The sequence below is a fragment of the Phycodurus eques genome, chromosome 23 (genome assembly GCF_024500275.1).
Source record: "Phycodurus eques isolate BA_2022a chromosome 23, UOR_Pequ_1.1, whole genome shotgun sequence".
NCBI classification, from domain to species: Eukaryota; Metazoa; Chordata; class Actinopteri; order Syngnathiformes; family Syngnathidae; genus Phycodurus; species Phycodurus eques.
This window is the reverse complement of record NC_084547.1, coordinates 3,127,943-3,140,111: the sequence shown is the minus strand read 5'-3', so window position 1 is coordinate 3,140,111 and position 12,169 is coordinate 3,127,943. Positions and strand designations below refer to the sequence as shown.

Below are 12,169 nucleotides of genomic sequence, written 5' to 3'. Positions count from 1 at the left end.
CACGCACAAATGCTACTTTATGAAACCATTTTTTTTCTTTTCATTTGCTTTTATTATGTTTAAAATTCACTCACTGCCAGTCCTCCATGTTAACATGGATATTTGAATTCAACAGCCGTCAATGGCAGTGAATGAGTTTCAGTTGTTTTTATACAATACAGTGAGCGCTTTTTCTTCATTAAAAATGCAGACAAAACATTAGTTTTTCAGAATTAATGCCATTTCAATTCATTTCAATGGGAAAGTTCAAGAAACGAGCGCTGTGTATGCAAGTAGTAAACTCAACTCGCTACTCCATAAGCAGCAGTTTTGCAGATGGTGAACAAGTCATCAAAATAAAAGGCTTCAGGCTGTTTATTGACACTCCCAGTTGTCACGCAAAGAGAATTAGATGTTGTGTATTTAAAACAACCGTATAACTTTGTATTTAAGTCCACTCGCTTAACTAGCACATAATGGGTAATGCCATAGACGGGCAAACGGATCGCGTCAGCGTGGCAGTGTTATATATAACCTCTGTGCGGCTTGCGCGCCGCCTCCTTTTGGTCTCTTCGACTCAGGCGTGTCAGTCATTTTGATCAGACTCTGGGCTGGTATCTGTAATCTTGGCGTCGTTTTCCCCACTTCGCCTCGCTCTCCCAGTGTCTCGTTATCGCTTCTGTCTGCCGTCTCCTCCTCTGGTGACAGGTACCATTCTTCACTTCTGCCGCTCGCCTGCCCACCTGGCTCCCTTGACACCGTAAAAGCGAGAGAGTTGTTTACGCGCTCGCTCATACACACACAGACGAGTGAGGAAGATGAATGCCACCCTCAAGACGGGTTTTAGAAGGAGGAAGAGGAAATGCGAAGGTATTAAGAACAGAAACATCCAGAAGAGGTGAAATTCATAGTATGATACTATCAGTTACTATGAGGAAGTGCGTGGGCCGTATTGACTCACATGGTTATTGAAAACAAAACCAAAAAAAAAAGGCACTCTTCTTGAGATCATCACCAAAATTGAGCACTATTCCTTGACAAACTTTGGGTTTGTATTAGTTTGTGTGAACCTGCTGTCCTATTCATTAATTTTTGAAAGTCATATTGACTGTCGTGAAAAGGGGTCGTTATCAAAACATTCATTGTGCCCCGCGGGCGATTCAAGGCACTCTGTGCCACATGTAGCAAATCGTCCCCACAACATAACCAAGCAATCACAAAACCCGCAATCATCACACAAAGCAATCCTGGCTTGTCAATGTGCATTTCAACAAACATGGTTTTCCAGTTATTTCAGTCATGATTGTGGGTTTTTACCAACAGTTTTGCCTGTGCCAATGTACCAATTGTGAAACAAACAGCCAGGCTCAGTTCTGTTTTTTTTTTTTGGGGGGGTGGGGGCTGCTTTCCTACATCTGCCACTTTAACGCAACAGCGCCAACAATTTTGTCCTCGTGTGTGCATATAGACAGTATTGGCCGTGATATGATTAGGTGCGTGTGGATGTTAGGATGATCGTGGGTGAAGGGCTTGAGGATATGATGAGGTGTATGAGGACACGCATGAGTGCATAAACGGGGGCGTGGCGGTGCGCATGAGGTGACAGATGAGATGAGCGGGCGGAGAGCGCGAGTGCGCCGCTGCTTCTCCGGGCTGTCCAGAATTCCTCCGAATTGAAATGCATTCGCTGTGTGGAAATACAAGTACGGCCCAGGAATCAAGTGCGTTGTGGGTTATCGCTGCAAAAGACTGTGGTGATATTGAAAGAATTAGGTCGCGAGTGAAAACAGTGAGTGTCAGTAAAGATCTGCCAATTTTTTGACAATTTTCTTTTTTACATTAACAGGATAATGAAATTCAAACTTTTTTTTTTTTTTTTTTTTTTTATAAATGTTTTTTCCCCACATTTGTAATGAAATGGTGAGCTGAATTTTACTCTGCCAACTATCGGAATCGGCCTCAAAAATTCCGTATCGGTCAGGCCCAAATGACAAACCCTGCTCGTTAGCAGAGAGCGAGAGAAGGCCGTGATTCATGAAGACGCATGCGAAAACCAAAGGCACTGGCCCTTTTTCTTTGCAATAAATAAGAAGAGATTGGCCTTAGGAAATGCTGATAACGTTGGCGAAAGGGAGACTTGGGATGCGCAGTCACGCTGTTGTCTGCTTTTAGTTTTTTTTTTGTTTTTTTTTCCCTTGTGGGATTCTTGTAATGATCACTCTGAAGTTTTCAGCCGCACTCTCGATCCCTCAGGCATTCCTGTAAACAAGCGTTCTGAAAAAAAAAACTGAAAAAGAAGGCATTATCTGGTTTCTATACACAAAACCAATCAACGAGCTTTGAAAAGTCAGCAGGCGATTGCATTTGTCACTGTTGTCTCATTACACCAACAGAAACGTCAAGTAAAAATATATTCCTCTCACTTCTCCACCAAAGCTGCCGCATTGTGCCCGAGCGAATTATCTTGTTGTTGCTGCTGCTGCGTCGACTGCCCGTCTTTCGTGGCGCACTTCGCAGCTGAAGGTCCCTTGTGACTTGTCCACGTATGCATGCTGAATCTTGCATTAACGTCTCAGCCAGTCCACAAAGAACTCTGCTCACCGCCATCATGCAAATGAGATCACAATTAGCATCATGAGCCGCCGTCATAAATAATCAACGGGCGCCTGTGATTTTAATGAATGTTTTGCTTGCTGAGCGCTCGCAGCGGATCTTCCGCGCGCCACTCAACTGTTCGCACGTCCTTCAGGTGACGCCGTCCTCCAAGATCGTGGGGGACCTGGCCCAGTTCATGGTCCAGAACAACCTGAGCCGCGCCGAGGTGGAAGAGAGGGCCGACGAGCTGTCCTTCCCTCTGTCTGTGGTGGAGTTCCTGCAGGGTTACGTTGGGATACCGCACGGAGGATTCCCGGAGCCCTTTAGATCCAAGGTACCCCGACCTCTTCCAGAAAACGCACACACGCGCGCACACACAGGTATTTGCCCCTTTTCTCCATTTTTTCTTTATTTTTTTTCGTCGATAGTTTCCCCACTTTAATGTTTAAGATCTTCAAAAAAAATTAAATAATAGCTATCGATAACCCAATTGAACATAAAATGCAGTTGTTAAACTGTGATTGTATTTATTAAGAGAAAAAAACCTATTCAAAGCTACTTGGCTCTGTGGGGAAAAAGTAAACCCCTTAACCCTAAGAACTGGTTGGGCTACCCTCAGGAGCAACAGCTGAAATCAGGCATTTTCAAGAACTGCCAAAGAATGTTTCACATTTCCGTGGAAATATTTTGGCCCACTCTTCCTTGAAGAATTATTTTTAAGCCATTCAGAAGTTGACTTGCTTGCGTGTTTTGGCTCATCGTGCGCTTCTGCTGGAGGTCACCAACTGATAGCCGACCATTCTACGTCAGGATTTTCTGGTAAAGAGCAGAAGTCACAGTCTCATCAATCTCAGCTAGTCGCCCAGGTCCTGAAGGAGCAGAGCAACCCCAGACCATCACCCTTGACTTTTCGTGTGCTGTTCTTTTTATGAAATGCTGTGTTAGCGTTACGTCAGATGTAATGAGACACAGACCTTCCAAAAGGTTCACCTTTGGTCTCATCAGTCCATAGAATATTGTTCCAAAACTTATTTATTTTGGCGAAAGACAGACGAGCCATCCTGTTCATTTTGGTCAGCAATGCTTTTGGCCTTGGAACTTGGCCATGGATGCCATTCTTTGCCCAGTCTCTTCCTTATTGTTGAGTCATGAACACTGACCTTAACTGAGGCAAGGGAGACCTGCAGTTCTTTCGACCTCCTGGATGAGTCATCGCTAAGCTCTTTTGAGATCTTGTGGCCGACTGCAAACGCGTTCTAGTGAAGTCATTTCTTGATTGAACAGGTCCGGAGCTAATCAGGCTCAGGGGTCATATCATAAAAATGATAGAAATGCTTTGACTGTCTGCTGCTGTTTTTCAGGTCGCCTGACAGTCGCTTCGTTAGTCAGCATCTCCGGTTTGCCGCTGCGCACGCACCATGGCGATATCAGCCGCGGCGTGTGCTCGAGCTGCGGGCCGTTTTGTGCACGCAGAGCACGGAACATGTCATGTTTCTTTAATGACGCCAAAAATAGTTAGCAAGCGGTCATTCGCGGATTACATCACGCGCCATGAGTCCAGCATTTTTCGCTTATTGTTCATGCAAGTACGCCCCCCAAAAAAAGAGAAAAGCGGCCCCCGGTGTTTTGTTCTTACATTCATGTCTTTCAGCGTAGCGCCGAGAATGAACTCATTGTCAGTGAGCGTGGGAGTGTGCTGTTTAATAATTGTCAGCAAAAGAGCAAACAGGCTTTGTCTTCATTTGTTCGAGCAACCTCCCGAGGACGCCGCTTCAAATAACGAGCGGGGACTTCAATGGCTCGGCCCTCTTTTGAAGCGTCGCCGTGACGTGAGTCAGCTGCCGTCGAGCCGCCAAAGCTGTGTGACTAACAGCTTTGCGCCGCACCTCTAGCCTCGGCGAGGCCCGCACGCACGTACGAATGGGGAGATGTATTTTTAGCAACACTCCACTGTTTAACCATGGTTGCCAGAAATGGCATGGATCGGTTCTTTTGGTACAAAGGAGCTGTACTGCTTGCTGAAAACAGCACTATATTCCACCTGTTATCCGTATATTATTATTATTATGCTATCGTGACATGCCATTACTCAAATACGGCGGTATATTGACTTCAGCTTCCGATACACGAAAAAAAATGGAGCCATTCAATTACTGTAATCCTCACACAAATACAAAATGAGAATGCCACGAGGAGCTGTTGTAGGCCACAACTCACACGCAGACGCTCACGCTGACACTTTAATGCTTTTGTCTCATTGCGGAAAGGTAAAGTAAAGTCTCATTGCGGAACGGTAAAGTAAAAATAGAATCCTCTCACTTCTCCAACAAAGCCTAACCTAACGGACGAACCAACCAAGTTCCTGATGTCACTAACTAGGCCACGCCCCTGAAAGGTACACATCCAACACATGAATACGACATTACGTACAGTCATAACACTTTGTTTCTTTGCTTTTTATCTTTATTAAAAACATAAGCAAAAATTATGGTTTTTGGAGTGCTGAAACGGATTAATAATAATAATAATTATGAATTCCATTTACATAGCGCTTTTCACAACAATCAAAGGATTCATGGATTTCATTTCAATGGGGAAAAACGGATTCGTCGCGAATAAATTGTCACATTTCTTTTACTTCCGGTAGCACACGACGACAAATGTTTGTTCTTTCGCGCCGTAATCGTACATTTGCCATCATCGCCGGTTATTTGAAAACAAAACTGCGAGGAATTTTCAACGTTAACGTTCTGCTCGTACGTCGAATATCGGATATTCTTTCTCTTCCGGGGTCAACGGCAGGTTAACGCTTTTCATGGAAAGGCGAGAAGTACGCTGTGAACTCGAGCAGCTCTTAACACATCACAAAGTCTTCCGAGTCGCACGAGGGTCTCCCCGGTGGCACGACATGCCTCACACCTCTTTCGACCTCAATAAAAAAAAAAAAAATGACACACCGGATTTCTCCCTCCTCTTTGTGCAGGTGCTCAAGTCGCTCCCTCGCGTGGAGGGCCGCCCCGGCGCCTCGCTGCCGCCGATGGACTTCAAGTCCTTGGAGGCGGGGCTGCGAGCGGCGCACGGCGACGACATCACGCCCGAAGACGTCATGTCGGCGGCCATGTACCCCAAGGTGTTCCAAGAATTTAAAGAATTCACTGGTGGGTCCGGCCGGCTGCAAGGTGGACAGCCATGCCATGAAATGTTTGTCGTCGGCTTTAAAATGAGAAATTTGCATTTTGACGATGTACAATGGTGGAAAGTAATAAAGTTGAGTGGGAGTATTTTTGACACCTCTGAGGATGGAACCTTCTCTTCACACTTAAATCATCAGCACCTATAGAGTCTATACTGTGTATATCTACGTTATATGGCGTATATTCGATATGATTCCTCTTCTGTCTGCAGGTAACTTCGGCCCAGTGGACTGTCTCAGCACCAGGCTCTTCCTGGATGGGCCGAAGATCGCTGAGGAGTTTGAGGTAACGTTCCGCTTCCTACGTTTGAATTCACTGCAAGCGCCGCCGACCTTGACAACAAGCCGCGGCACGTCAGACCCGGCCAGGAAGCGAGCGGGCATAGTCGGTTATTATTTGGACCGAATGTTTCGTGAGCAGTTGGACACTTGCGAGTGGGCTGATAAATGACCGGCTGCCGAAAGCGTCGCATACTTTTGGCGTGCCGAGCTCAATTGACTCCGGAGTCGCTCGAGTGCCTTTCAAGCGCAAGTAAACAGCTCTCCGCTGCAGCAGTTGTCGGGAGAGAAGAAAAGGAACTTTTGTTTCTTTTCTTTTTCTTTTTTTTTACCAAAGTTGCTCATGTCCTCATTGCAGCCAAGCAGTCATCCATCTTTCATTGGATTTTTTTGCACCTGCTGCAACACTTTCGCATCCGCCTTGATGAATAATTCCTGCTTTTTTTTGACGATATCAATATTCTCATTACGGGTTACGCACACTCGCGCAGTGATTGTGAGCGGCCAAGGGCGGGCGTGTTTCATTTCACGGCAGCAGAAGGGCTCCGGGTTGGTGTTAATGGATTTTTTTTGTATTTTTTTTATCTTGCTCGGGACCCGAGGAGCAGCACTTCACTGCTGCCACGCTATCAAAAATTCAACAGTTGCATCGATCGCTCAGATATGCTATTGACCCAAACTGCAAACCTCTAACATGTCACTCAAACATTTGCAAGGATTTATTGTTTTCCCACGCTTTTTCTCTCCCCCCCCCCCCCCCTTCTTTGCACTCCCCCATCAGTCATTCATCCCCAGCGGAAAACAACAAGCCTTTTGTTGTCACGGCAGTGGTTGTTCCCACAGGATCAAGTCTTATTAGCGGCGGAGAGGAGGAAGAGACGGACTGAAAGCACGTCAAAAAGTGACAACTTGTAGCTTTTTCACAAGCGTCGCTTTATGGCTTGTGAAAGGAGGCGAGGGAGACAAAAACGCGCCCGCCTACTGGAGAGGAAATCCTAAACACTTTTGCTCGTGTGTCTGCAACTTCTGCATTCTACAACAGGGCAACATTATCTTACCTGTCAAAATTGGATCTTTTGTGACTTTGTTGGCATTTTGGAAATGATTTATGAGATCCAATATAAAGGCTATATAAGTCATTTAACCGTTGCAAAGGTGATGCTCACTATTGATTGACTACAACATTTTACAAGAGGCAAGATTGCATTTTCTCAAAATTGTCAGAGACCAGGAAGGATTTCAGATGGACAAAAAGGATTGGGACCGGTCTAGTTGCTGAAATCACAACCCCCGCAACTGTCAATCAAGTGCCTCTGCAACGACATGGAAAAATGGATGCAAATTTGTCAAGCATCAGTCTTATGCTGACACATAAGCCATAAGACGTGTAAATATATCTGCTTAAAGCCTCCGGTGACTGGATAGATATTATCCAAGCCGCAACAATGAGGCACTCTAAAGCGGCCACATCGGCGCGAAGGCCCTATCCATGTGCTGGCTGTCAAGTTGGACTTTTTTTGGGGGGGGGGGGTTTCCCCCCCTTTCTCACTGTGACATGCGCACACTTGTGGCCGACAATGTGGCGCTCTAACGCGGCCACACCAGTGGACTACCTGAAGGGAAGATGTATTTTGGGGATGTAGGCATCGCTAGCTCACACACACACACACACGTGACCGCAGACACTACTGTCAGTCACCCACGCGTGCGGCTCATAAAAAGCTTGATTGCCGCTGACTCGTTATCATATTAATGATGTTTGACAGAAATGTAAACCAGTCCAACATACACGTGCGGTCACTTCTCATAATCGCAGACGCCAACAGACCCACGCGATCTCGTTCCAAGACGGGTTATTAATAAGGTCGCGTCAAGTCTCGTGTGAAAGCCGTTTTGAGTCAAAGACGCCATGAGAGTGGAATGTGTCGTTAGTTTTAGCATTCGACGAACAACCGCGACTATACACGCACCCTAACTGGATCTTATGAGCGTTATTATTCGCCACTTGACTGTTTAAGCAAGAAAGGGAAACTACGAGCTGGCTGTTGTGCGCGTTGCACTTGACTGCGTGGAATGAGAAGCAATCAAATGAGAGATTTGATTTGTGTCTCCGCACAAATGGAGAATCACAATGAGGAGCGGCGAGAAGTGATTGTTGATGTTCGCGACACGTTTGGCTTTAATTGGTCCGAAGGCTTGATGAGCCTTGGCAGGCGAAGGCGCACGGCAGACGGACCAAAGCGTCTGCAAAACACCAATTGGATTTTGCTGCAAGTCTTGCCAGATGCGTGCAAACAAGCACTCGAGACTCAACGCTGGCATTCTTGCCACCGCTGCACGTATTTCGGTCTTTTTTTTTGGGCACCGAGATCCGCTTCTGAATGTCAATGAGTCGTCGTTTCAGATGCGAGACGGTGACAAGCCGAAAGAACGGAGTAGCCGAGGGATGGCAAGACATCAAAAAGGAGAACGACGTAGCACAGGAAGCGAGATGGAAGGCACCTGTGATGCTTTTGACCAAAATATGCCACAAATACACACGCACACAAAAACAAAAGCATGAGGCCTCCCTCTGATTGTATATCTCTATTCTCTTGATGTGGGAATAAGTCACATGAAGTCTTTAACCTTCAAGTAAGTCACGTGGATCCCTTGAAAATGTACTTGTGACTTGGGTGAAGCCAGTGATTCTCAAAGTGTGGTACGAGTAACAGTAGTGGGACGTGAAAGTACTACTTTATTTCTATAAAAAGAAAATCCCCTAAAAATAAAAATATTTAAACTTGTACCATAACCTTTTTTGTCATTAATAGACATTATTTATGATAAAGTATATGTATGTTTTTACAGAAAACGATGACGTCCTTCGATTTGTTTTTTTTTTGTTTTTTTGTTTTGTTTTTGACAAACTTTTTTTTTTTTTTTTTTTTTAAAGAAAGAAATCTGCTGAAGATTTTGCATTTTTTTTCATGGCAATGTTTTACTTGAATTAAAATAGGACTTTCATCTAACTCTGACTACAACTTTTTTCTTAGAAAAAAACATTTCTCGTTTCCTTAAAAATTGGGATTTCGCAAAACTATGAAATAAATGTTTGTTTTTCAACTTTTATTCAGGTACAATTTTTATTCAACATTTATCTGTTTGTATGTACATGCACATTGTACGTACAGTATGTACTATTGAACGTGGTCATTTAAGTACAGTTTTTTTTTTTTTTTTGACTGCTGTTTTAATGTTCAACATTATGTTACAGTGACTGTCAGTCATATCAATTTTTTTTGTTTTTTTTGGTGGCGTCAAAAGTCAAATCGGACAATCTTGCTCAGTCACGACACATGAGCCGCTCAGTATCAATCACATCGTTTTTCTTTTTAATGGCGCCAAGCCCCGTCCCCGTATCGGTCATTTTCCTCGCTAAAGGGCATTTTTGACATTCCGCCCTCGGCCTGCAGGTGGAGCTGGAGAGGGGCAAGATCCTGCACATCAAAGCTCTGGCCTTGGGCGACCTGAACAAGGCCGGCCAGAGGGAAGTCTTCTTCGAGCTGAACGGACAGCTGAGATCCGTGCTGGTGAAAGACACGGTTGCCATGAAGGTACGACGTGAGGAATTGCGCTGAGAAGCGAGTGAGAGACGGATAGCTGATAAGACCTCGGCGCGGATGTGTATTAGTGGAGAGAGAGAGAGAGCGCAGCGGCGATGATGTTCTATTTCTCATCGCACCTGTAAACGCATTTGATACCAATGACGGATGTCTGAAATGTCCCCTGCAGGAGATGAAGTTCCACCCCAAGGCCCAGAAGTCCATCAAGGGTCAGGTGGGCGCCCCCATGCCGGGAAAAGTGCTGGAGGTCAAAGTGGAAGTTGGCTCCAAGGTCAGACGTGTTTTTAGTGTGGACACTGGTGGGAAGTGCCCAAGTACACTTTGTTACTCCACTTAAGGAGATTTTTCACGTATCTGTACAAATTCAGTTTTCTGACCACTTTTTACTTTTACTCCCGACATTTAAAAACTGATATTGGTACTTTCGACTCCCAACTTTGTCAAATTAGGCTCGTCTGCAATTTGGTTAATTGTTCAAATGTCTCCAATGTATGGATACTTTTTGCGTACGTTCAGCAGCCATCAATCAATATTTGGTCTTGAATGCTGTCAACGTTACTTACAGAAACATTTGTGAGTGAAGTCAGAGTACGCAACCGCAACGCAACATTGCCAATCACATGTTTCCATTTTGGGGCAAAAGGTGGTTGCGCTATCATGCTAATGTTGCTAAAGCTAATCGATAGCCAACACCCTAACAGTGTCATAGCTACAATAAAGCAATATTGTTTCATCATAATAATGTAATTCATCTTTTCATCAGTTCTAACTGTCCATTGCGGTGGGATTTTGTCCTCCTTTTGTAATTTTGCTTCAGTGCAGAAAAGCCCTTTTTTTCTACTGCTGCTGCTGCTGACCGACGCTGCTGTGACCTTTGCAGGTGGAAAAGGGTCAGCCGCTGTGCGTCCTCTCCGCCATGAAAATGGAGACGGTGGTCAACTCGCCGCTGTCGGGCACCGTCAAGGCGGTGCACGCCGTCGCCGACTCTTCTCTGGAGGGAGACGACCTGATCCTGGAGATCGAGGAGTAGCGCGAAATGTGTTGGGGCGGGGGGGGGGGGGAGTTTCGGTCGCGCGTAGTTTGGGTCAAGTGCGATGCAATTTTCTTTGGGGTATTTTCCGGGAGTCGTCTATCATTAGCGCGGAGGCAGGGGAATGGACACGCACAATAATATATGACAAAGTAAAATAGCGCTTATTTTAGTCATCTTGGTTGCCACCGAGCTACATTCCGTTAGTCGTCTTCAACTGAGCGGAACGCGTCGCGAAACCGACCTCGCAGTTACGGGCCTCAGATTTTTTTTATGAGCGTGCTTGTGATGCGCTCCCATCATTTGGAGCGAGTAGGTTGTCGGCTCCACCCGTTCTCGTTTCGGCTTTTCCCGGTCACCTCGACCCGAGGTGGTACTTTCCTAATCGCTCGTGTTTCATGTCAAGTGCATTCTGGGAATGTGTATTCCAGTTCAGAGGTCAGGACTGTTTGTTTGGGGTGAAAAGGGGAAAAAGGTGTCGCGTTACTGTATCAGTAACCTCGAGCCGGCGCTCGCTACTCGACGCTCCGTCGGGGAAGCGACTCGTCGATCGAAAACCAGACGACACGTTGGCGTGGGGGGGGGGCGGCCCGCTGTGTTCTTTTTCCCATGAAACCGCGCTGATTCATTTCTTCATTAATACTCTGTCAAGTGATGTGAAATTAACCGGACTAATAAGAGACTCTTGAGAAACCCCGGCGGCGGCGGAGCGGCTCGCTAGCTTCAATGTGCGTGTGTGTGTGTGCGCTTGCATACATTAGTCTAATTGTGTGTGCTGAAGCAAATTTCAGAGCGCCTCTCGTCACACTGCACCTCCGGACGTTAAAAAACAAGCACAGTCGCGCACATCAGCTCATTTCTCCACGTCGGCCATTAAAAGCAATCGTTTGCTTCTAGCGTTAAGCAGTTACTGTCGTTCGTTTTTTTTTTTTTTTTGTTTGTTTGTTTGTTTTGTTTATCAACATATAGATGTGTATATCGACAAGCAACCAAAATGTTTGTTTACGCTTTCATGTGCAAAAAAATTTTAGTTTACATTTGACTGCTCAAGGTGCGGACGTGTAGCCTGTACTGGATAAGAAGCACAACTAAAACAAACAAAAGCACTACAAAACAAAAGGGAAAGTGGTTAATTCTCGAGAGCTCGAATTGTTGTCTTTACTTTACTTACAAATAAAGTTGAATTGAAGATGTCTGCTATTGGTGTGTCTGTTTACTGTATTTAAATAGCAAAATTATGATGCTGTAACTGAACCAGACTAGTAAAGCATCAATCTTTTCTTTTTTTTTTTCTTTTGCGGGGAATGTTGTCGCCAAGCAGTTTAACTGTGGCTTTGCCGAGCGACAGGACGTTGGGTGATGGATGACGACGTGCGCCCGCAGTCTCGCCGCGCTATCTGCTCGGACGCCGACGGGAGCGCGCCGAATCGATCGCGGCCGCCGCTCAAGCGGCTCCGTCCGTCCGGCGCCCGCCGATCACTCGGACGG

At 45.7% G+C, this 12,169-nt stretch overlaps 1 protein-coding gene across 1 annotated transcript in view; it reads left to right on the top strand.

Moving 5' to 3' along the window:
- LOC133397808 (pyruvate carboxylase, mitochondrial-like) overlaps positions 1-11,881 on the top strand; it is a 101,117-nt gene extending 89,236 nt beyond the window's left edge. The window contains exons 22-27 of the mRNA XM_061669124.1: positions 2,729-2,908; positions 5,558-5,732; positions 5,980-6,053; positions 9,502-9,642; positions 9,821-9,922; positions 10,532-11,881. Coding sequence (XP_061525108.1) covers positions 2,729-2,908; positions 5,558-5,732; positions 5,980-6,053; positions 9,502-9,642; positions 9,821-9,922; positions 10,532-10,681 — 822 coding nt within the window. The 3' untranslated portion in view covers positions 10,682-11,881. The remainder of the gene's footprint in view (positions 1-2,728; positions 2,909-5,557; positions 5,733-5,979; positions 6,054-9,501; positions 9,643-9,820; positions 9,923-10,531) is intronic.
- Positions 11,882-12,169: the final 288 nt, after the last annotated feature.